This window comes from Zea mays, chromosome 4 (assembly GCF_902167145.1).
Source record: "Zea mays cultivar B73 chromosome 4, Zm-B73-REFERENCE-NAM-5.0, whole genome shotgun sequence".
NCBI classification, from domain to species: Eukaryota; Viridiplantae; Streptophyta; class Magnoliopsida; order Poales; family Poaceae; genus Zea; species Zea mays.
In genome coordinates, this window is record NC_050099.1 from 170758387 (window position 1) to 170783322 (window position 24936).

General features: G+C 43.5%; 1 protein-coding gene, 1 long non-coding RNA gene and 1 pseudogene across 3 annotated transcripts; all 3 read right to left on the bottom strand.

Moving 5' to 3' along the window:
* Positions 1 to 669: 669 nt before the first annotated feature.
* Positions 670 to 1866, bottom strand: LOC103654053 (uncharacterized). The gene is made up of 2 exons (XR_002269205.2): positions 1397 to 1866; positions 670 to 929 (listed from the first exon to the last, which is right to left on the bottom strand). It is a non-coding gene; the product is annotated as an uncharacterized lncRNA (long non-coding RNA).
* Positions 1867 to 6216: 4350 nt separating this feature from the next.
* On the bottom strand, positions 6217 to 7114 carry LOC111591362 (Ribosomal protein L14p/L23e pseudogene; annotated as a pseudogene). The gene has a single exon (NR_164648.1). The product of NR_164648.1 is annotated as a Ribosomal protein L14p/L23e pseudogene (transcript).
* A 9379-nt stretch (positions 7115 to 16493) lies between these two features.
* On the bottom strand, positions 16494 to 18435 carry LOC100284608 (calcium sensing receptor). The gene is given in 6 exon segments (NM_001157503.2): positions 16494 to 16902; positions 17017 to 17148; positions 17232 to 17373; positions 17480 to 17663; positions 17744 to 17977; positions 18087 to 18435. Coding segments are annotated over 6 exon segments (1188 nt in total). The 5' UTR covers positions 18303 to 18435; the 3' UTR covers positions 16494 to 16622.
* Positions 18436 to 24936: the final 6501 nt, after the last annotated feature.

Consider the following 24936-nt stretch of genomic DNA (forward strand, 5'->3'; position numbering starts at 1 on the left):
CCGATTATATGTTTATGTTGATTTTGGATGGTTTTTACCCCCAACGAATTTTATAGAAGCTGGCTGAAAAGAAGAACGTTTGGCAGTCCGTAGCAGCTTTTGGTGGCCAGAAGCTGTCAGAAGCCAAAACAAACAGGGCCGTAATGGGCCGACACGGCGCAGGGTTCGTGACGACACCGGCCCTCGCGGCAGCCGCATTATCTAAACTACCGCTACTCGGCCTGGCACATTTATCGGTGATTTGGCATCCGCAAATCACTTTCTTTTCAATCAGCACATTTATCGGTGATTCTCTAGGGACTAGGTCAGTGCCCGTGCGTTGCAACGGGGCCACTACATTACATCCTTCGAGTATAAGAGATTTGCCACTTGCAACGAGCTCCAATGTCTAGGAACAATTTAGAAGAGGTAAAAATTAGAAAGCGGAGTCCTTCAAAAGGGCGAGGCGAGGCGGAGCGCCGAGCGGCCTCGTGAACGCTCGCTCCTCCTTGAGACAACAACAAAGAAGGTTGATTTATGAGCAAACAAGTACACGTAATAACAAACTCTTTTTAAGTGTGTTATATAGATCTGGAAGTATGATATGTAATAATAATGACGATGACGATGATATCTTGATATAGAAAAATCCTCATTAAAGGTTCCATAAGAGCATGACTAAACTAAATATAGCAACAATATCAGGTTTTTATGTATTTCATGGAATCGGCTATCCTGTGATAAACATACTACAACAAACAATTATAGCTAAATGACTCTTCCCGTACAAAAATGAGTTGTTCTAAAGCGAATAAAAACAAAAACCAAACATGTTGGTTTCTATCTCCAAGAATAGAAGTAGCTGGAAACTCATTCATACACAACCAGGTTTCCAATGAATCAGCGCCACCTCTTGGTTTCCACAAACACAAGCATCAAATTAGCTGCAACTGAAAAGAAAATAGAAAATTAGTACATATATATAAAATGTTGGAACATTGATTCATTGATTGAATCGCAGAATAAAAACTGATGGTCGATCAGGTGGCTTCAGAGATCAGAACAAGCAATAGCAAAAGATTATGCTACGTCCACACTAATTGTTTCATTTTATGAAAATAAACAAAAAAGCTCAATTGTTTCAACCTGTGGGGAGTGAAAATAAAATCTTGTGTTAGTCACACATTACTGGCAGGATGTTAAGGCATGAGCAAGCATTGTTAAAGCTAACTGGATCTCTAAAATCAGCAAGCGCACAACAACACAGAGACTACAAGATCGCCTATTAACCGGCCCTTGGAAATGCAAGGCTAGAAATTCCCAACCTATGTGACGTATCGATGTTCACCGTCAGTGTCACTGCATGAATATGGTCTAAGCTGGTTAAGAGTCACAAGACAATGGTTACATTTTGTACCTGAGACGATGCATCGCTAACACCGTTGAGGAAATGATACTGCGGATTTATCGCCAGGCAAAACGCCGTGTCAAGTGGGTGCATACAACTCTGGTTGTCCATGCAGCCAAGAGGGCTTCCATGGTGAGGCTGGCTGAGGTACGACAACGGAGCACCTGAGGTCTCCAGCGAGAAATGTGGTGGACCACAAGACTGATGTACCTGATCACAAACAGGAACAAAATGTGAGCTAGGGCCCCTCGATCCATACCTGAAACCAAATGTAGTAACATGAAGCGAGCGATCATGTATGTGTGTCCTCACATCTTTAGGGAGGACGTTAGTCAGGCTATTTAAGTCCACCTGGATTCACGGTGGCCAGTTTCATGGACATAATTTAGAACACAAAGATGTCAAGATCAATTTGAAACAGAACACTACACAACATCTGGCTGCTACTGCTTGCCGTGCCCACTAATACAAGTGCCAAAAAACACAATATAATGATGAGATTTAACTTAAATATCAGATAGTGCAGTCTCTTTTAATAAAAAAATAGAAAGCACAATCTGTTTCAAGTATCATAACCACCTAGTGACAATCAGATTGATGAAATAGACATTAATAGTAGTGCGCCCAATAGTTCCTTAATCTATTTTTCAAGTCTGTAAATTTATATGTGTGTAACAGAAATTAAAGCAAGGTTCCCCATTGGAGTTTGTATATATATATATATATATATATATATATATATATATATATATAAGTATTGCACAGTATAACTTGTTTACTCGTTAATAAGCCATAAGACAAAGAACTTGTGGACTAAGCTTGCTGTGGAGATCGATAGTCCACAAGCTATGTATCTGGACCGGTTAGCCGATCCACCCAATAGCACTTGTGTGCAAGTAATCCACTCAAAGTCAGATATATGTTGCAACAAGTGGCTACCAGATAGGAGCAACAGAAACTGAAGCAAAAAACACTAATGGCATGACATGCTCAACCAATGCACTATGAGTTTAAGGGAAATGTCCTAGAGATAGGTGGCCTAGAAAATTTATACATAGGTCACCAGTCTTCCCCAAATGGGAGATCCATCAAAGTAGCAGATCATGGGAACAATTCAAATGAATCAATGATGGAAAAAAATTAGAGGGGTCAACTGTTCGAGATGCAGATCTAATTGGTTCAATGACCAAAAAATGGAAACCTAACAGGCAACAAGAGCTGCAGAAGATACCCCTAATTTATCTTCCAAAGTGCTAGAAGGGAAAGATAAGAATAACCGACATGATAATTATGTTTTGCCATCACTTGAGTCGAGTTTGAAGAGGTCGAGATCATGTGGAGATGGTGCCAACAATAATACAATCAAAGACGAACAATGGAATTGTGTATTAAGACGATCAAATCTGTCAGCTCTTATAAGGTGCAAAACATGGTATCAGTGTCATTAGCGAGTTATGAAAGCAACAGTATGATACGTACTAATAATTACCACTTTTATTGCAAGGTACCATACATCTGTGATTTCCAATCAAGGTGGGATGGGATTGGTAGGTAGCTGTTCGCCGCATGATAACAACTCGGAGGCTATGAAAACAGATTCTATTTATAGCATGAAGTCAAATTCAGATGCCGCACCAAATAAAACAAGGCTATGAAATCGTATTTTAATAATTAGCGAGTTGTTTCTAAAGATATCTAACATACATATTTAGTTGACACATCTATTGGAGGTTCTTGGTACAGCCAAGAGCAAATTTACGTGCAGTGGAAAGAATTGAAATATATGATACACAAAATCCTTAAATTTGAGCATTCTATGTCAGTTGTAACTCAAGTTTGGGACAACCTCAATATTGTTGTAAAATAAAAAAGATGCAAAAGTTGAGGCAAAATCTGCAGTATTTCGTTATTTGCAAGAAGGCCTCGTGAACATTTTTTCCTAATAAAAGTTGATAATTAACCTTAACAAATAGGTTTGATGCTGCCAACTTTTTCAAACAGATTATTTTTACCAAGCGTTGTCTTGCCAACTTTTTCAAACAGATTATTTTTACCAACTGTTGTCTAATCATGATAGGTTTGATATCAACCATGTTTAGACTTCATAATGGATCAAAACAAAGAAAAATAAGCGCAATTTTTTTATTGCGCAATCTAATGTGAATGTTCTCGATACAGAACATGAATATAATGGTAAATAACACGATATTACCATGACTAATCAAATTGATTTGGCCCATCTAGGGTTGAATTGTTTGGTCAAGATGGACTGTTTTCATATTCTGGATTGGTATGCATATTCACAAAAGAATCTATTTCTAATAAAAAAGCTTTTTGAAACCCAACTATTTACCTCATCCTAGTCTCCAAGCTGCGTATATATATTCATGTTGATGTTTGGATTCCTTAATTTGAGCAATTGTAAATTTTCTCCCTACACAACAAGAATTAGGTAAGCAAGAGATTACCACAATCAATTGCAGTCTCAGCTGCTTCAGGTTGCATACGCTGCATCAACCTGCCAGAGTTGTTCTTGTGGTTTAAAGCTCCATTCCTTCTGCCTATGTGCTTTGATTGGCTACTTGGAGTTATCTGAGCATTCGTCTTGCTACCAACATCATCAGTCCCATTACATTTCCGGTTCTGGTCATCTTTAGCACCATTCCTCCTGCTTGAGTGGCTTCTGTGACTTATGTGTGTTTGGGTTGTGACCTTCGCATTGTTAGGCACTCAACATAAGCATCAACAGGTGCTGGCAGCTTTGCAGTTCTCCTTCTGACAGAAACAGGTCGAAGCACATTTTTGTTCTCCAAGTGATCAGTTTGTCCAGGGATGTTGGACTTTCTGTAACCATTTGAAGTTTGCTTTTCAGGATCATCATTCACAGGTTGCATGTTAGACTTTGGTTCAACATAAGGAGACAACATAGTAAGTGCCCTCTCTGGGTCTCCTTGTCCTTTCTGCACCGGGTATCCCAGATCAGCTAAATGTTGCGGTTTATCATGCAAGAAACCATTGTTTGCTTGTTTCTTAGTAGGATTCTTTATGTTTACAACATTCGGCTTAGTATAAGGAGCCTTTTTTCTAGTGTTACCACTAAGAGGACTCACTGGATGTCCTTGATTCTCTAGGCGCTGAGCTCTTAGCCCTGAATCTGCATGTCCCTCATTGTGTTCAGAACCACCATGCAAACGTGAACAATGAAGGACTTCATCATTCTCTTTTTCAATATGGAAATCTCTCGCGGCCTCATTTGGCTTGACATTTAGTTGAACTGTTTTGTTGCCTTCTGCTTCGGGAAATCTGACTGCGCCAAATCCATTTTTTGTTAGGCCATTGAGATCAAGTTCCACTGCCTCCATCAGCTCCTTTTCCAAATGGCGGACAACTCTTCTGTTAAGCTTCTGAACATCTTTTTGGGTCCTGTTAGTGTCCACAGGAGACATTGGTTTCTGCAAATGTTCCTTCTCATCAGACACATAAGGTTGCTGCTTCCTCGAATTCTCATCAATTGTATGGTGTGCATCAGCAACAGACTGAATATTTTTTTGGATCAACTGTATCTCCACTTTCTCGGTATGGTGTGCAGGTTCAGCATCATAGTTTCTTTTACATGGAACATTCTCAGTAACCTTCTGATTGTTGGATGAATCAGTTGCTAGTTCTATGAGCTTGGTTGAGTAATTCTCAAGCATATCCTTATTTTTTCTTTCACATGGAGCATCCCCATTGTACTTTGTCTTGTCAAATAAAGACATTGCTGGTTCTGTTGGCTTTGTCAAACTCTTCTCAAGGATATCCTCTTGTTCTTCACATGAAGCATTCTCGACGCATATCTGCTTGCTCGATGAAGGCATTGCTAGTTCTGCTGGCTTCCTTGAACCCTTCTCAAGCATATCCTAAGGGAAAGTGTAAAACACATTAAATGATTTCAAGTTAAGGACATTTTAGTGTGTCTACATCACAGTTCATGTAATAAATTTGTTCTGGAAAAATAGGTAATAAATTTGTGGAGAACTTACATGTTCTGTTTGTAGTGAGGCCCATAACTTGAGTTCCAATTCCTTGGCATCAAAACTGACTGATAATTCTTCAGCAACACTTCGCATGACTTGGAACCTTTCCTCATTAGTGAACTCTGTACTGTCAAGTTTCCAAATGAACTGCAGACAGAAGGATCAAATTATAATATTGTGTGTAAAGCAGAGTGCCCGTGCGTTGCAACGAGAATATATAATACAAAGATAACTTATATATAATACCAAGATAATTTATGTACAAATGTGATATACTGTAAAAAGAAAAGGTTTCGTAATCCGTTTGTGATTTTATCATACATAAATTTTATTATTTTAATCTAACTATTTTACCACTACATAGTGCAATGTCGCAATGATATATAAATTACTCGATAAAATGTTAGTGCAAAACGAATACATGAAAACGAACAAGATAATCATCGACCTCAATATCTAAAATATTCTTTTCTAACATCTTATCTCTACTACTATAAAGCATCATCTACCAAAACCTACAGTAGCAATGAAAACAAACTCAAACCAAAGCGTGTCCGCCTCAATACAATTCGAGAGACAAATGCAAAACGATCTCTCGATCGACCGTAAATAGATATGCTACATTGCTACTTATTTTCGAGTTTAAAACTATTGTTTTTTAGAAACTTTACACAGATTAATTTGTAAATTATATGACATATACAATCAGGATTAATAGGATTATGCTATTGGCAACTAATTCGAAGTTCATCACATAGATGAACTCGTAGACAAGGATATATGCATACATGTGAAAGCAGCTTGTAACAAAAAAATGAAACTCCAGAATCGATCACGACACGTATTGGCCATCCAAATGGGCGAGCAATATCATCAAAATAGTTCAAACGGTCCATGCTATCGTTTCACAATGCATTATTCAAACAGAGAACACACAAAAAAAACATTCCCACACAAACACTTGGCTCTGCAACACACCTCAAACGATGTGTTCAGCCAGGGCCACGATCTTGAGGTGCTTCTTCTTCCTCAGCTCGTGGGGGACGGGGACGAAGACGCGGGTGCCGATCAGCTCGCCCTTCTTGTTCACGAGGACCACCGCGTTGTTGTCGAACTGGACCTCGCTGCCGTCGCTGCGCCCTTTCCTCATGGCGGCGCGGACGACCACGCCGTAGACTACGTCTCCTTTCTTGACCTTGCCACAAGGCTGGGCCTCCTTTACGGATCCGATGATCATGTCCCCGAGCCTTGCTCCTTTCTTCCCCCTCAAGGACTGGATGGACATCACCCGCTTGGCCCCAGAGTTATCAACCACCTTCAGGTTAGTCCTCATCTGGATGAATGTTCTGATTTGCTGAAAATGGGATAACAACATATCATTTATAGCCTAATACAAGAGCTGAAAATCACAAGCTTAGGAACATGGAAACCAAAAGCTTATAGATATTGCCAAAGCTATTGAAGCATTCTGCTACATGAAGCAACTAAATGATAGCCAGATAACTTACTGGATGATGGCTGCCATGGACTCATAATTATTGGGGAAAATGGAAAGAAAGGCAATAATATCCATTAATCAAACTTAGAATGTCAGTGCAAGTTACCATACACGGATTAAAACAAGAGCAAAATGATCTTCTGGCAAACAGTCATGTGAAACAATGAAAAATGTAGTGAGTTCAATATATATTTCGTTTTTGTTCTCCAAAAAAACCATGCTGAGATAGAAGGATTGTGCCAACTGCGACGTCCGTTGCGACGAGCGGTTGGGCAGGCAATTGCTCCGGTCACCGTCCCGCGGCACGACGCGCGCGCAAGACGGCGGCTCGCACGTGAAGAAGTTTGTGGCCAACGTGAAGTTCTTGAGGCGCAGCAGGTCGCATATCCCCGGCGGTACCGCGCCGGTGAGCAAGTTGTGCGCGACGTCCAACTGCTCTAGCTTCCTCATAAGAAAACTGAACAAGATCATAAGATGATATGATGTTGTAAACCATACCAGCAAGGTTAACGCTCGATGATGGCCTGCATTTGGCTAACCACCCACAAGAAGTTCTGTTTACTCAATTCTGGTGTTGAGCCAAATCCATCACCTAGCAGCCTAGCGATCTTCACAGTATTAAAGTGTCGTTTCCTAGATTAAATCCAAACTTTTTCATCATCCAATCTCGAGCCACAAAATCTCACACCACAAAATGCTATGATTGCAAATTAAAACTACTAAAACTGACCTTCCCATTTTTTAAGATCCAAAATCCAAGCAGAGTAGGCTTCATTTTGTTTCCAGGGTTACAAGCAACTCATGCTGCTATAACCTTCAAGCAGATAGGGAAGAAAAAACATAGCAATATCAACAATATGGAACTCCAGATAGTAGGAAAGTTAGCCATAGCTAGTGCCCATTTGCACTATGTTCACAATATTTCATAGCTAAAGCAATAAAAGAGGCAGCACCATGGGGCATGAATAAGACTTTAATAAGGCTATAAAAATTATAGTTCCGGTTTGAAATTGATACAGTGGGTGGACCATCATATCTTGCACAAACTTTTTCAGACGTGACTTCAGAATAGCCCTCAAAGAAAATTTATATACATGGACTCGATTAACATCTAGCAATTCCTCTACATTGATATGTTCCTATATTATTGTCAAATCATTTGGTACAGATCACTTTATAGACAGTCGAAATCATAGAGGGATAAAGTATGAAGTATCAATTAGTTTGTCTACCGTTTTTCAGGCATAAGAAAAAAATATTTTTTATTAATTGGTTCTATATATAAAAATGTTGTCTATAAAAAATGTTATCTAAAATTACTGAAAAAACAAACACTTAGCACACAAGAGAGGAGAGTGTTTATTTTTTTATAGCTTGTCTAGGAGGTGTCCCCGTGGTTCATGTCTCAACAACCGTAGATGGGATATCAACTCACTATGAAAACAAAACTCTATGTTGCTACAGTTTTATTTATTTATGTTCAAATATAGAGTACAAAATATAAATATATGTGTTCTATTGATTAAGTGGCTATAAATGTAGGTTTGGAGTTAACAACTACAGTCAATCCCCATGAATCAACAAAAGCAAGAGGTCCCCTGATACAGCATATCAGCAAATCCTCCTTATAGACATTCTAATAATGTTGCAATATATAGCAGCTTGGTACAAATAATCTAATCATGCAGAACAAAGTTGGCACTTGACAATCCTATAGGGGCTAATATTACCATTCAATAAGGGGGCAAAATCTACATCACTGCAAAGCAAAATGTAACATAGCACAAGGAAAGGAATTTTTATTACTAACCAGGTATTACAATGTCACCAAGGCCAAGCATGGAGAATGCACGTGCATCATCCACAGTAGGAAACAGAAGTTGTACATAACCAAACAAAGCCAGATCAGCTGAAGCATCAAGATGAGAAAAATGGAACCAACTAACTGAGTAACTGACAATGGTATTAACAAAAAAAAGATTCAGTATGAAAGAGTGCTGACCTTTATCGGAGCATCAAAAGATTTAGCCACACTGACCATAACTGGAGTGAAGAACACCCAGAAAATGGCATACACAAGAAGTCCACCCAGGAAATGGAAAATGACAATTGCATGTAATAATGAACAGAGAATGATTCACTGGCACAATGTTGAAACAAGTAGAAGAAATCAACTCAGCCATAACTGATAAAATGGTTGTAACATTATTTTCAGAAATAGTCAATACTACAGTCAAAGTGCAAGGACCCAGCCCCAATTACTTCAGAACTACTCCATCCGTCCCAAATTAAAATTCATTTTACCTTTTTACTGATTCATACAATAATAATTAATGTATGTGTTCTATATATATGTCTAGGTTCATAATTATCCATATGAATATGGACATAAAAATCTAGAGCTAAACGACTACTATTTTGGATGGAGTATTAATCAATTATGCATGAGACACAGGTTCCATATTATAATATTCATGATATAATATGATCACAATTCAAAGCTCGCCAAGGAAGTATATGACAAAGTGCATGCTAAAAAACCCCACATCAAGCAATACTTGTTGCCCAATACAATCTAACAAGAATATGAAATTGTACACATTTAAATCCACATACAAACAACAAGCAATACTTTTAGCTTCCTATAGTGCATAAGAGATAGCTCCTTTCATAGACAAAAGAAGTAAAGATATATTAAGACCAGATGATCCGTAATAAACCATAGATATAATATTGTAATGTTTAAGTGGTGATTATGATGGTACAGAGATAATAAAATAAGGACAGGTTTGTGATTGAAATAGTGATGATGTGTTCTCAGAAGTTATAGCAGAAAATAGAAGTATATAGTGTTCAGACTAAATCAAGCAATCATTGAGAAAACACTTACCGAGAGAATGGCTCTGGTTTTAAATGATCCCAATGACAGCATCTCAATCCCCTGAGAAAGTGAAGTGTTAAGGTTCTAGTATTTCAACGAGGTCCTACCTTGAAAGGAAGAAGGACTGATCGATCTCTGACAGTCTGACGCCATGTCAACCAGCAGAGAGAATTCCTCAAAGATCGTTAACAAGTCAATCCATCATTGGATCCTGCAGGACTGCACCCTTCATTTGCTGCAAGCAACCGAGCTGATTTGGTGTGCTAAAAAGCCCCTCCCAGATCGATCGAGCAGCACGCCCGGCCGAGGGGGATGCAACCTGCTCCCGCCTGAACTCCGCGTCGGGGGAGGCGACGAGTGGTTCATCGGTGATGGGGGGTGGATCAGACGGTTGGCGACAGCGGAATCGAGGCCGGGGCGGCGTTGGCGGCGGGCGAAATCGGGGACATGGTTGTAGGGGATCCACCCGCGCCCACGACGAGGGAGTCCAGCACGGACTCTCGTTGCCGCTGCTTCTGCATCTTCCCGGAGCAGTCCACCACGGGCGCCTTGGTCAACAGCTCCATTGCAGTGCGGCGAGGGCGAGGTTCACAGCACCCTGCCTCTGGTCTTCCTAAAATCTTGGTGCCGGAAGCACAGAGCGCGGAGGTGATCGCCTCGTTCTCGAAGGCAGCGACGGAGGTGAGGTGAGGCGGTTGGGGGACGAGCAAGTAGGGCAGGCCGGAGGTGACGACTGGTGGGAGATGCGGGATCGTGGGCGGGTGGGCGTCGGGGGAGAGATCGGGCGCATCGGATGGAGGAGGGCTTCACGGGACATTGGACGGTTGAGATCGTCGGAAGGCAGAACAAAGCATAGGCAGGCTACCCTTAGAGCCTTAATAAGTAGTATAGATTTGCACTAAAAGGAAAAATCAGTTAATTCAGTGAGCTACAGAGATGTATTGATTTGTACTTCTCACCCAGCCTAAAATGGTAAGGTCATTAAATCATATATTAGTTTCTGTTTTTTTATGATGTCCTGTGTTATTGTAAACTTCATTATTGTAGCATTGTCAAAGCTATTTGGGGGTTTTTGTACTGAATAATTATTATTTCTCACTAACACAAATATTACTTATGATAGCCAAATGGGAATCATTGTTGGACTGTCCCTTTTATGTAAATATTTTGAATAATTCTTCTTTTTTAGGTGGAAAGGGTCGCGAGCATGCTTAATTACTTCCTCTTGCAATTTGTTGGTCCCTAGAGGAAATCTTTGACTGTAAAGGATCCAGACAAGTACGAGTTCAAGCCGAAGCAGCTGTTGAAACAGGTTCCAAGGATGGAGCGATTTACTACATCTGTTATGGCCTTATGGGATAGTTCACTCGTTTTTTTTACTTGTCTTTCTGTTGTAGATTGCCACCATCTATGTCCATATCTTAAGGGGTGACAAGGAATCTGTCTTCCCAGCTGCAATCTCGAAAGATGGCAGAGCATACAACGATCAGGTAATTTGTGCTTTGTTTATCCAATTGGAGATTGCTCCTGTATTTGTAGTTTTAGTGTCTGACCATTGTCTATCCGTTGCATTATTTGGCAGAGTCCTCCAACAGAGAACCGGCAGCTCTAGGAGCAATGAATAAGGAGGCCTAACTGAACTACTATAAACCAGAACTACTAATGAAGATTTTTCCAAAAAAGATAGGTCCAATTGAAGGAACAATAATGTGATGCTAGCTAAAAGAATATTCAGTCTGCTTGAAGGAAGAGATGCCTAGCCTCAGTAGTCGAGTCTATTTACACCGTGGAGATGATAGTGTAGACCAACCCGCCCCCAACTGAGATTTGAGAGTATAGTAATAAATTGTCCTTTCAAAGCATCTCTAAGAAGATTGACCTAGAAAGATTCACATAACTGCGCATTTAAAAGATATAGAACTGGCTGAGAAGAAACTGAATTTTAGGTAATAACTAAAATTCTACCTTCACACTATGAACCCTCAAAATAGTTTCCTTGATTGGTTCTAGAAGTGAAGGATACACAACAACATCAACTAATTCTAGAACACTCCAAGTGAAACAAGCAGAATCATCACCATAAATAACATCATGTATACTAAATTGTATGGCTGAATATTTCAGCCATAGGGCTACATAAAACGGTTGGATGGGAGACATTTTTTGTTTCCATGTCTAAAACGGGTTTTGGGGTATGTTCTAGTCACCTTTTGAAGCTGCTCTTACGCCCTAACAAAGCTGCAGGCTAAGTCTTAATGTGATATTTTGCTCTGTTGATGCGTGCATTTTATATACTTATATTTAAGAATTTCTCATCTATGAATTGACAATAGAATGAACCAGAGGCAAACAACATAAGCAAGATGGGATGATGGACCCAGAATCTCTGGTTTGAAGAGAAGTAAGCCAGCACACACCTTGAGCCTGTCGTTGCAAGCGCAGGGGCTCTCGAGGTTCTTCCTGAGGTCCTCTTCCTGGCAAATGCGGCACTCCACCATCTCAACCAGCGTCCAGCGCCTCTGTTTCCTCCTTGGCGCCGGACACTAACCGCGCTGTCTCAACGACTCGGGACGCTACGAGCTCCCCAACATCCACCGTGACATGATCCCCCATGCGAGCAAAGCAAATCGGCCCCAAAAAACTCACGCCAAACAGCACAAACCTCTAGAGGATCTTGTTTCCTGCCGTCCAACGAACCCAAGGAATCATCAAAACGGAGCCCAATTCACCGCCAATCAAATGTAATGAAGGGGGACAAAATTGACACTGCTAGCCTGCTACTAATGGCAGCGGCTAGGGTTAAGGTTCCAGGCAGCGGGGGGCAGGCCTTCGGATCCATAGTGCCCTCCGGCGGCGGAGGGGTCGGTGCAGCGGCCGACGGCAAGGAGTTGTTCTTCTTCTTGCCTTCTTCGACGGCGACAGCTTCATCGTGCTGGTGGCCATGGCTTCCCTGTCCCCAATTGTTCCCCTCTCTGTCTTGGCGTCGCTCGAGGGATGGGGTGTTGCGTGGAGGCCGGCGCTAGGGCTAGGGTTTGGGATGAGAAAGGGAAGGCGGCATGGACGAGACAGGCTCGGCTGAGATAGCCCGTAAGCAAACTCGCTGATGCCGCATCGATGGTCGATGGAGGAAGGGAGTGGACGAGGCCTGCCGGCTCCCGATGCAGGAAGGAGGAAGGGGAGCTCGCGGACGTCTCTGGCATCGGCAAAGTGCGGGAGGGGATTGAGAGGGGAACTGACTCGGAGAAGAGGGGTTGGGCAGGGCGTCGCGGATAAGGAGGTTACAAATGAAGAACGCTATCGTCGCTGGTGTATATGGGCCGCGCCAAACGTAGCTGGAGTATGGGCCGCACTAAAAATTTAGCCCAGGACGCTTGCACTGCTGTGTTGTTGCATTGTATTGCAAAAAACTTAGTACCGTATCGGCTAGTAAAAGAGGCATAGAGCGGCTTATAAGCGTTAGCTCAGTCTTGTGAATAAGAACTCTGTGGTTGAACTATATTGTGTTTGGTGGCTTCAATTCTCACGTTCGTGTGTTACTTTTGCTCTGGGTGGGGTAGATGGCAGAACGACAGAACACACTGATGGCAGAACATGTTAGAGGCAGACTACTATTGCTCTCTTAATAAGTAGTAGAGATGTTTGGCGTGACTATGTTTTACTTTAGAGGAGCTCACTCCAAAACTATGAATGGAGCACCTCTTCTCCATATTTAAGTGGTTTTCTCATAACCAGTGACAGTGGTGGATAAATAAATCCAAACTCCGGGTTTAGGTTGCTTTTTTATAGTTTTCGGAGAATCAAAAGAGGTACTCCAAAAATCTGTAATGCAGCTCTCAAAACTCTATATAGTTTGTAACTCTAGAGTTAGGGTGTTTGGCAAGCTTTTGTCAGCTCCCCTTAAAATTTTGCTGTGGAGCCATACCAAACACGTCCTAAGAGGGTGTTTGGGACAGTTTAGCTTCACATAAACCAACTAAGGTTCATAAACTTCACTGTAAAGGAGCTTTATTTTAAAGTTATAGAGTTTCTGACAATGTTTGGCTTACAGACCAGCTTTAGATTTTAAAAAATAAGATTTTACTAGGAAAAGTCCCTTATACCCATTTTCGCATAAGTATTAATTGTGGCAACCGGATGATTTTATGAACCACCAAAAGAAGACTTTGTTTCAGGACATCTGAAACTCATTGACTTCTAGTTGACAAAGCAACGAAATCGAGAGAATCTGAAATCAAATGGTCACAATCTAAGGTTCAAATGGCCAAGCACTAAGCTAATCCGTGATTATTATTTGATTGCTGCAAACAAAGAACAACACCATGGAGTATAATATTTCTTCAGCAACAACAGAAAGCTCTTCTTGCCTCGATGAGTTCTGGTAGAAAAAATGTGTATCTCCCTAAAGCCTATCTAAGCAATGATTGTTCACCTGCAGAAAGGATTGCCACTCCCGCATAGATGTCAACGACGCACTGGCTGGCATCGCCCCTGTTCGGTACGATGAAGATAATGTTATCTCTCCGGCAGGCGGCAGCCCTACAACTACAATACCTTGACAGAGCCGGTGTTGCAGAACGCATCTGGCAGGCCGCCGACACCAACTAACAATTAGCGCATTATAGTTGGTTCAACATAGCTATACAAGACCTTATAACCTTTTGTTTTGATAGATGCATAGCTTAAGCTCTAAGTGCTTAACTGTGGCTGAACCAACCCGTGTTTCAGCGGAGGTAGTTTCAAGTTTCTACACATATGATAGCTTTATTGTAGGTATTTTTTTTGTAAATTTTTCATTTCATTGTTCCTTTATATGTGTTTTAAAATTATTGATAAGTTGGTGCCAGCAACATACTAGGAACTACGAGATATGACTTTTCTTTTCGTACATCGATGGTCCTAATATGATTTTCATTTAAAGTTGTTCGTAGACCACAAGAAGGTTTATACTTATTTTATAGAGAAAATTTGATACAAACTTTTGGGAGCTAAATAGTGCTGCCGCTGACATGTGGTTCTCACAAGTGTGTTGGATTGACATGACATGTAAAACAGTGAAAATAAGTAAACACTAGTTTAGACCTGGATGAGAAATCCGTTATAATTCTCAGCAGCTAAAAAATGTATTTTAGGACTTTCGAGACCTAGATAACACCTCTAGACAACTTTTGGGATCCGCTGGTGTTTCACAAAATCTCTTAATGGTGGTGCATTTGTGATTTTCTGTCTAAAGTCGTCCAAATGCCAGTAATTATTCCCCTTTTTTAAAGAAAAGATGTCAAGACTAGTATTTACTATATCAAAGCACTAGTTTTAATGGCCTTCCCGCGTCATATTTTTACATTCCTCCGTGCACACAACCTCCTGTTAGCTCGTCAGACAATTTGGTTAAACCCTGATGGAAGAAGAGCAGGAAACACTGAGTAAAGTCGTCTAACCAGTAGAACATCATGGTCAACTGTTTTTAATATTAAATATAAATTGTACGTATATAAATACGATATTTTGTAAAAAAAATAACCGTACCGGCCTGGATCAGCACTACGACCCAAGCATGCACGACGCTTGTGTCGGGATGACCCAGTCACTATAAATGAGTCGTGCCTCGGATCAGTCTGCCAGACACGACTCATTTGACCATTTATACCTCCGCACGATAATGATAGTTCTCGCCTCATTTGCCGCCACCTCGTTCGCCATCATGCTTCTTTTTTCTCTCCCCTCATGACTCCGCCTCCACGCCACCCATTCTCGGCAGAGGGCGTGGGAGGAGGCGCCATCGTTTTCGTCCGACACCAGCCCTGACACCGACCCGCGCAGTGGCTATTGCACGTCCACGAGAATATTTCACAGCATATGTACCATCGTTTTCGCCGTCGTCGGACGTCCCGTTCGTCTTCCCGCCCTTCGCCCCGTTCTTCCTCCCAAACCTGTTGTCCGTGCTCACGGTCACAGTCGCGAGCCGACCGACGCTCGTCAACGCGGGTACGGGCGAGTCGGTCTTGCTCCTGCTTTTTTTCGTGCGTGCCGTCGAGGAGGACATGATGGCGCGTGCCACGCTTAGGTTATCTTGACGACGACGAGTTCAGATCTAAGATATTGGACAACAAAGGCCCATAGCGTGGCAACAGTCGACATATGTTACAGAGTTGGTGGTGGTGTTGTGTCACCTCAACCGGTCGAGGGCTGGAAGGCACTCGCATTCTCTCGCCCTTTTCGAAATGACGTCTGGTGCAGGTGCCTGTTGGTTTGGAGCTGCTCTAGCTGGACTTCTTTCTCCGCTTGTGTGCTCTCTCCCTGTATGTATCTAGCGGTATACTACATGTGTCACCTCCAGATGTCTACGTCTTCGTCGTGTCTTTCTTCGGCAAGAACAAACATGACTGTCTCTTCCATTCTCTTGCTGCTCTACGAAAACTTGGAAGTGGGGGAGGCGAGGGATGTGAATCCCTGATTTGCTACCTATGGTACACTTTCGATGGCTCGATATCGTGTATCTAAATGACATTTCCTTTACCACGATGTCGACTCGATTAGTCAAATAAAAAATATATTATGTGGAGAGCGGAGACAATTAATAAAAAATTTCGAGATCTTTTTGGTAGATAGTTTACGTGGGTATTATTTTGAGCTATCGCAGCGCACGGACAACCGACTAGTATGTAGACATACTTTGAGATAGTTTACTGTGTAGAAGATGACAGTCCCTATTTACGGACACAAAATTGTGTTATTACTGCAAAAGAAAAAAAATGAACGCACAGACCAAAAGTTGCATCTGAAAATAAAAGAAACATATGGATTTACACTTGGGAGTTGTTTCAGTTTCAGCTCCACTCATCATCAGTCTACGCCGCCGGGAAGAAGCTTGCGAGTAGTCGCTCTGGACGCCGACGAGGCCGTCCCAATGCGTGCAGCGGTCGTCCCAGTGCGGCGGCCTGCGACAGCAGGGATCACACGTGACGGCGTGACGACTTCGACCACGGATAGGTTGTAGGAATCCGTTCCGAGACGGCTCTGCGCCCACCCTTTCCGGCCAGAGAAGCCGCCGGCCATGACCCAGCAGTTCTTGAACCCCACGCTGTCCAGCGTCTTCGCCACAGTCTTGGCGACGTCGCTGTACCTGCAGGCCCATACCACACGCCAAGGTTAGAAAAGGTCGCCACCGTGCTCGTATCAAAGTTGGAACTTGAAAGGCAGAAGCAATCGGAAATGGAGATGGGTGGGGTGCACCGACGAGTCCATGATGATGACGTTGGAGCCCTTTCCGATCTTCTTGAGGTAGGATATCTTCAGAGCGGCGATCTCCGCCTCGGCTTTCTTCGCGTTGCGCACCATGCCCTTCAGCTTGCTCGGAAGGTCTTCCAGCCTGAGAGCGCACGTACACACCACAGCGTGATGAGTTGAAGCGGTTGCAACGAAGAAAATGCACTGGAAGAAATTGCTGCATACGGCACAGAGACGAGCTTGTTCTTCGCGTTCGATGGCAGCTGCGGCAATCCTGCCTTGGCCTTGTCCTTGTCGCTCCGCACGTCGATCAGGACGTAGCCCTGCGTGGTCACCTTGTCCAGTGCTTGCGCCGGGGTCAGGTCGCCTTTATTATAGCAACCGCATGGTGAGCAATGCGAGGCCGCGATATGTTGCAGGCTCGCAGCTGCAGGATTGATGAAAGAAAATGCAAATGGTAGTGCCACCAGTACCTTTGTAACCGCGGAGGCTGGACGAGACCAGCGACCAGACCGGCGGCACGAGGAGGTACGCGAGAAACGCCGCTCCGGCGGCCACGACGTAGTCCTCGGGGCCCAGCGACGTGATGGTCTCCACGGCCGCCGAGGCCACGGGCTTCGCGGCGTCGATCACCTTCGTGCTCTGCTCCGCTGCGGTCTAATGAGCAGAGGAGCAAGGTCGTCAATCCAAACAGGACAGGACAGGACAGTACGAGACGCTCCAGCACACCAGTGTACCTTGGCGACGGACAGAACGGGGGCGGGGTCGACGCCGGCGCCCTGGAGTGCCTCCGTGGCCTGCTTGGAGGCGGCGGACACCACGGGCGCGGCCAGCTTGAGGGCCTCGTCGCTGGCGCTCTTCAGGACCGGAAGCGCCGGCTTGACGGCCTCGCCCAACGCCTTGAGCACGGCCGCCACCTGCTCAGCGGCCTTGCCGCCGACGTCGATGGCCTGGCTCACCGTGTCCACGGCCTGCGCAACGAATCCAACCAACCACGACGCCCGGAACCAATTACTGATGCGTGCTCCAACACGAGCGGCGGTCCGCCGACGCTACAGACCGACACAACACGCGCCGCACCTTGGTAAGCGAGCCGGCGACGTCCTCCTTGGACAAGGCCGCGGCGGGCGCGGCCGGCGTCAGTGTCAGCAACGCGGCCGAGATGGCGACGGAAGAGGCGGCCGCGAACGCGGCGTCAGCCGGCGCACGCCGTTCCCAGCTCCTGGATGTTGCCTTTGGCGGCGCCGCCGGCGGCGGCGCGAGGGTGGCCGACACCGACACGGGGACGGGGGCCATGGGTGGGTGGTGGCTTCGGCAGCTCTGCTCGGCTGGCCGGCCCTGCAGTCTTCTACGGTCTACCCACCCGCGCTGCGATTTCGGCCACAAACGGGCACGCGCGCGGCTTCCTGCCTCCCCCTGTAGCGCTAATGACTCTGGGAATGTGCGAAGGTTTTCGGCCACACGTATGGGTTGTGTGGCAGCGAGAACGACGAGGTGGTGTGATCCATAGCTGATAGCCCACCGGGTCATCTCGTGATCGCCTGGTACTACGTACACGACTAGTAGTACTTCCTGTACTACACCATCATGTGTGTAAATCGACGCGACTGACCCCGTTTCATCCTGTACCATGGCAGATTGAGAAAGGTTTAAACCTATAAGGGATTTAATCATCTTTATTTCAAACGGTTCGTTTGGCTTTAATTCAAAATAGCTTTAATCAGTGTTTTGCCGCTATGAATTAGAGTTGAAGCAGAGCTAGCTTTAATCAAAGCTAATAGACTGAACGTGGCCTGAACTGTTTTTATTTCCGACGTTCCTACACATCGTACGGGAAGTCTCTTTCCTCTTTTCACATTGAGATCTCTTTTTTAGTCGCTGCGCTTTCTTTCTCTTTTCGCGCGATGTGCACACTCGTAGAATGAGAATTAGTTGATAGGTAGACCGACCATTCTCTCTTTGCGCTTTGAAGCTTTCACCTTTTGGAACCCAAGCGTTCGGGACAGTCTTTCATTTTCTCCTTCGTTAATATCGTTATGGAAGTCTGCTTGTCAAAACAAAAGAAATTTCCTTTTCTCGCACCTCCTAAAATATCAGTTAAGCACTTGAACGATCCTTAATGCAAGAATATGCATCATGATAAGTATAAAAAGCTAGCTTGTAAGCAAGTGGAGGCAAACTCAGGAAAGAAAACCTCCCAATTTAGAAACTCAAATTCGCTTCAGAACTAGAGAGGCTGAGAAGAAAATTAGTTTAATGCGTTTCTAGTATGGGTTTTTCACCCCTTCTCTTTCGTAAAAAAAAAGTGAAACTATACAGCAGTCTTGTTAATAACAAAAACCCAGCCTAACTTGCAAGCAGAAAAGTATCAATATATTTTGGGTTTTGAAACAAAGTGTACCTCACGGTCCTCACCCGAAGAAAAAAGGAATGAATGAAGAATGGCAAATGAAAGGGCCATTTTTCGGGCAGAGGCATCGTAATTAGCAACATGCTTGCTTTCCTTTGATCTTGATGCAGGAACAATAACCACTTCGATTAATTCATTACTAGGTATATACCCGTGCGTTACTATAAAACCAATATTGATAAAATGCACTGATATGTAAAAACAAATAATGGGCTGTTTGGTTAGGTTTATTTTGGTCGGTAATAGGGATGACAATGGATGTGATTTATCTGCGTACCGACGGATAAAAAACCCGTTAGGTATGGTTTTGGATACGATCATGTACTCGTGGATACGGATATGGGTAGCATTTGATATCTATGGATATTTTTAAAACGGGTACGAAAAATCAGTATCCATACCTGAATATCTGTTAAAGTAACCTGATATGTGGGATCACTAGAGTTTGGAACCACTTCACGGACCACAGCCAACCCAAGTCCCGTCGTGGCCCGCCCATCTCCTGACCGTCTAGCCTCCCCAAATCCCCAATCTAGCAAGGCAAGGCAGCAACCCGTCTAGGTCTAGCCACAAGCCCACAACCCCAGTCCCCACCCCCACCCTCCTCGAGACCTTGGCGGCCAGCCACCACCCGGCCAGGCGGCCACCACGACCACGGTCTGGCACCCGGCGGTCCCCACTCCTCGTGCTTGCCAGCGATCCAACATGTGCGAACTGCGGATGGCCGGTCCCCACTCCCCGTCGTAGCTTAGATCAGTGCGCCGCCGCCGTCTTCACTGTTCGCACACGCCACCGGAGACCGGCCGTCCTCGTGCAGCTCCATTCTCTACCATCCACTCGCGACCGCGACCTTCCTTACTCTCCATGCCGAGCACTGCGCAGGGGATCGATCTTCTCCACGCGACCACGTCGAGCACTGCACAGGACATCGCCAGCTCACTCAGGAGGTTCGGTTTCTTTGTAGATTCTTGTAGTTTTTCAGATTTTTGTATGCTTTTCAGATGTGTAGTGGGCAAACGGATATATCCGCGGATATCCGTTACCCGCGCGGGTAACGAATGTGGATACTTTTTTTTTATTCGTAGCGGGTAACGGGTAACGGGTACGGGTTCGGATATCGGATATAAGTCATGGATATAGATGTCTAGAGACACTATCCGCGGATAGCTTATCCGTTGCCATCCCTAGTCGGTAACCGTTCCCACCGCAACCCGACACTGTTGCTTTTGTTTGTTGTTTGTTTCGGACGGTTTGTGATCCATCACGGTGGGAGTCGGCTTCGTCCCGTTCCATCTTGTTACCACTGAATTTGTGACGGAGTCGGATGCCTTGACACGACGATCACGCCTTGATGATGCTGTTTAGATAAAACAAACAAACCAAGGTAATTATTACACTGTGACCGATAGCACCCCAACCCATTCCATTACCGTTCTCATTACCTGGAGTGAATGAACACTACCTAATTGTTATTCTATACATTTGTTAGCGTCAACAAAAGTAGATGTTTACATACCTTAAAAGATATAGTAAGGTGTCCATGCGTTGCTAAACTATCATCTGTTCATATACACATAGTTGTTTCGTAAACTAAATTGTTCAAAAGAAATCAAAAACTAAATTGCTCAAAAGGAATCAAAGTTATGTGATATGCTAATTTTAGAATTTGCGTAATAGACAAAGCTGGCACAATAGATAATGACATGAGCACATTAGTTTGAGAACTGTATGCAAATGGATATATTTCATTGGTCACTGTTCATAACTTAGAGAAAATTATCTACATAGCAATCATCATGAGACGAGTAGACAATAATAGGTACACTTAGTATTGTTTTTGTAATTTTGAAAAAAGAAAGTATCCTCTAGTTAATGTGGTCTCCGATCAAATGCACAAAATCATGACTCCTATATTCCATAGAAGCGAAACCACAAATTAATAAATATTTGCCCAGCACTTGATGCCATCATGTAACAATGCTACAAATATCTTTCATGGCATAGCTTTCCAAGCATTGCTTTCCAATACGTCCAGGTATAGTTTGGGCAAGGTCGACCATTTCTTTGGCCCAAGTTTGTTTACCATCTGAGTAATGGCCCTGACTTTCTTAAAAAATAAATAATAAAAGAATCATGTAGCATATAATATAATTTAGTAAAATAACCGAAATGACATTTGTTTGTTTCAAGAAAAGTGAAATAAATCCAAACCAGAGATATGTAGATCTAACTTCTTTCAACCATGGCTCTTTAACAAGCTCAGGGTTCAAAACCTTTTGCCACCTATGCAAAAATTGAACATCAGTCCTACCAAGAAACATTCAGTTGTGGAAAAGAAAGCAATTCATCAAGCATTAGTTTCATATAAAGACTCTCATTGATAAGCAAGGGAAAATGATGGAATAGTAGCACAAAAATGACTGAGTGACAATATTGTAAGCACCTAAGGACGTTGTACAGTCATTGACATGAGCAGAAATGGTACAACCATAAGATTCAAAGATTGTTTTGTGTACGTGTTGGGGACTTGTTCTCAAATGCTATGAATCAAGAATAAGGCAACACAAATGTTAATGATTAGAGACCTTCGTCCTTTGAAGCACTGTATCCCTTAGGATATAATGATCTTCGGACGAAGGTCATAAAGGACATACCTTCATCATGTCAATATGTAAAAACAAGAACATATGAGACATAAAAGAACATGAATGGATATGAATGATTATATTAAATCATTAGATCATCAACATTTTTATTATATGATTACGGACAAATATTGAAATACATCTTATACCTTCGGCTTGATAAAAGGCAAAAGTCCAAAAGTGACGTGCGAGCAATTACAAGTCAGCATGAATAGTACGGTGTTACTGTTCATCTATTTATAGGCACAGGACGCAGCGTGGGTAAAATTACATTTGTGTCTTCAACACTTACTACTGACTAAGGAGTAATTTGTCGAGGACTGAGTGGTATATTCCCTTTTAGGTCGGTTCCATTCTCCATCGCTGCCTTTGCGCTGAGCCGAAGCTTCTTCACCAATAGCTTCGGCACTGATTCATCCTTCTCTCAGACTGCGCCTTTCATACTGTGCACAGCTTCATCTTAAGACCGAAGGTTCCTGTGACAATATATTATACTCGAAAAGCATGTTAGTCATGTTTTTGAGGACCTTCGGAAGACGAAGGCCCCCAATAGTAGCCCCTCGCAGTATTAATTTGTTGTAACAACGAATTCAGACTACGACATGGACGAAGGCCTTAAGTCGAAGGTCTGAAAAAACACCTTCGCTTCGCTAGAATAGCAAAAGTCAATGACAAATGGGGTTTGCCAAGTTGCAATGCACTAGGTGTATAAATAGAAACGCACAGCAGGGACATTTGTTACGCCATTTCTGTTCCTCACGTTATTTGCTCAAACTTGTAATTCTCTTGCAACCAGCTCTTGCTTGATTTTCAAACTTTGTGATAGGCTGAAGTTTTGTAAAAATGTCTGAGGAGAAGAAGGTTTCTGATGTGACGAAGGTGGATGAGGAGAAGAAGGTCATGGACCCATTTATTGTTGGGTTTTATGAATCTATCGCAAAAACAAATACAGAGAAGATCACCAAGGAGATAATGGCGGATTTATCTGAAGATTCTGATGACAGTGACGACTTTGATATGGAGAGTGGAGACGAAGATTCTAAAGATCGACCCTCGCGGCCAAGCCATACTATCTTTGGGAAATCGACCATTAAACAAAGTCAGGTTGACGCCATGAGAGGAAGGTACTTTCGTGATATGTCTATTGTGAAGCTTGGAGGAGACAGCACCACCCCTGCTCCTAAAGAAAATGAAGTTGTTGTTTACCAAAGCTTTTTGAAGGCAGGCCTTCGGTTCCCATTAAGCAAATTTGTGGTTGAAGTGTTGAAGATATTCCAGATCTTTCTCCACCAAATTACTCCCGAAGCTATAATTACGATGGGGTTGTTTGTTTAGGCTGTGAGAAGCCAAGGGCTGGAACCGAGCGCAAAGTGTTTCTGCAATATGCACGAACTATTATATGAGACGAAGGCTACTGGGAAAGAACAGTATCACAACAACTTCGGTTGTTATAGATTCATTGCCCATCCCAATGCAAGCTACCCTATTCCAACATTTCGGAAAAGATGGCATGGGGCCTGGATGTGAAAGTCGTCTAGAGGGGGGGGTGAATAGGCGGAATCTGAAAATTATAAACTTTAAGCACAACTACAAGCTGGGGTTAGCGTTAGAAATATAAACGAGTCCAAAAGAGAGGGCGAAAAAAAATCAACCAAAGAAATAGAGCGGATGACATGGTGATTTGTTTTACCGAGGTTCGGTTCTTGCAAACCTACTCCCCGTTGAGGTGGTCACAAAGACCGGGTCTCTTTTAACTCTTTCCCTCTCTCAAACGGTCACCTAGACCGAGTGAGCTTTCTCCTTATCTCACGGGTCACTTAGACCCCGCAAGGACCACCACACACTTGGTGTCTCTTGCCTTGGTTACAAAACACTTGAGAACAAGAAATGAGGAAGGAAGAAAGCGATCCAAGCGCAAGAACTCAAAAGAACACAAATATCACTCTCTCACTAGTCACTATTTGACTGGAATGATCTTTGGACTTGGGAGAGAATTTGATCTCTTTGTTTGTGTCTTGGAGTGAAGTACAGAGCTCTTGTATTGAATGCAATGGCTGAAAACTTGGATGCCTTGAAGTGTGGTGGTTGGGGGGTATTTATAGCCCCAACCACCAAAGTGGCCGTTGGGGATGGCTGCTGTCGTATGGCGCATCGGACAGTCCGGTGCGCAAGCCACGTCACCCAACCGTTAGGGTTCGATCGTTGGAGCTCTGACATGTGGGGCCACCGGACAGTCCGGTGGTGCACCGGACTGTCACTGTTCACTGTCCGGTGTGCCTTCTGACGCCTGCTCTGACTTCTGCGCGCGCAGGCGCGCACTGTAGCGTTTTACTGTTCCTTCGCAGACGACCGTTGGCGCTAAGTAGCCGTTGCTCCGCTGGCACACCGGACAGTCCGGTGAATTATAGCGGAGCGGCTTCCCCAAATTCCCGAAGTTGGCAAGTTTGAGTTGATCCTCCCTAGTGCACCGGACACTGTCCGGTGCGCCAGACCAGGGCAGCCTTCGATTGTCTTTTGCTCTTTTTATTTGAACCCTTTCTTAGACTTTGTATTGGTTTATTGTGAACCTTTGGCACCTGTAGAACTCATAATCTAGAGCAAACTAGTTAGTCCAATAATTTGTGTTGGGCAATTCAACCACCAAAATTCATATAGGAAAAGGTTTGACCCTATTTCCCTTTCAATCTCCCCCTTTTTGGTGATTGATGCCAACACAAACCAAAGCAAATATAAAAAGTGCAGAATTGAACTAGTTTCCATATGGTAAGTGCAAAGGTTGCTTGGAATGAAACCAATAATTATTTCTATTAGATATGCATGGATGGTTTTCTTCTTATTTAAAATTTTGGACCACATTAGCACCACGAGTTTTGTT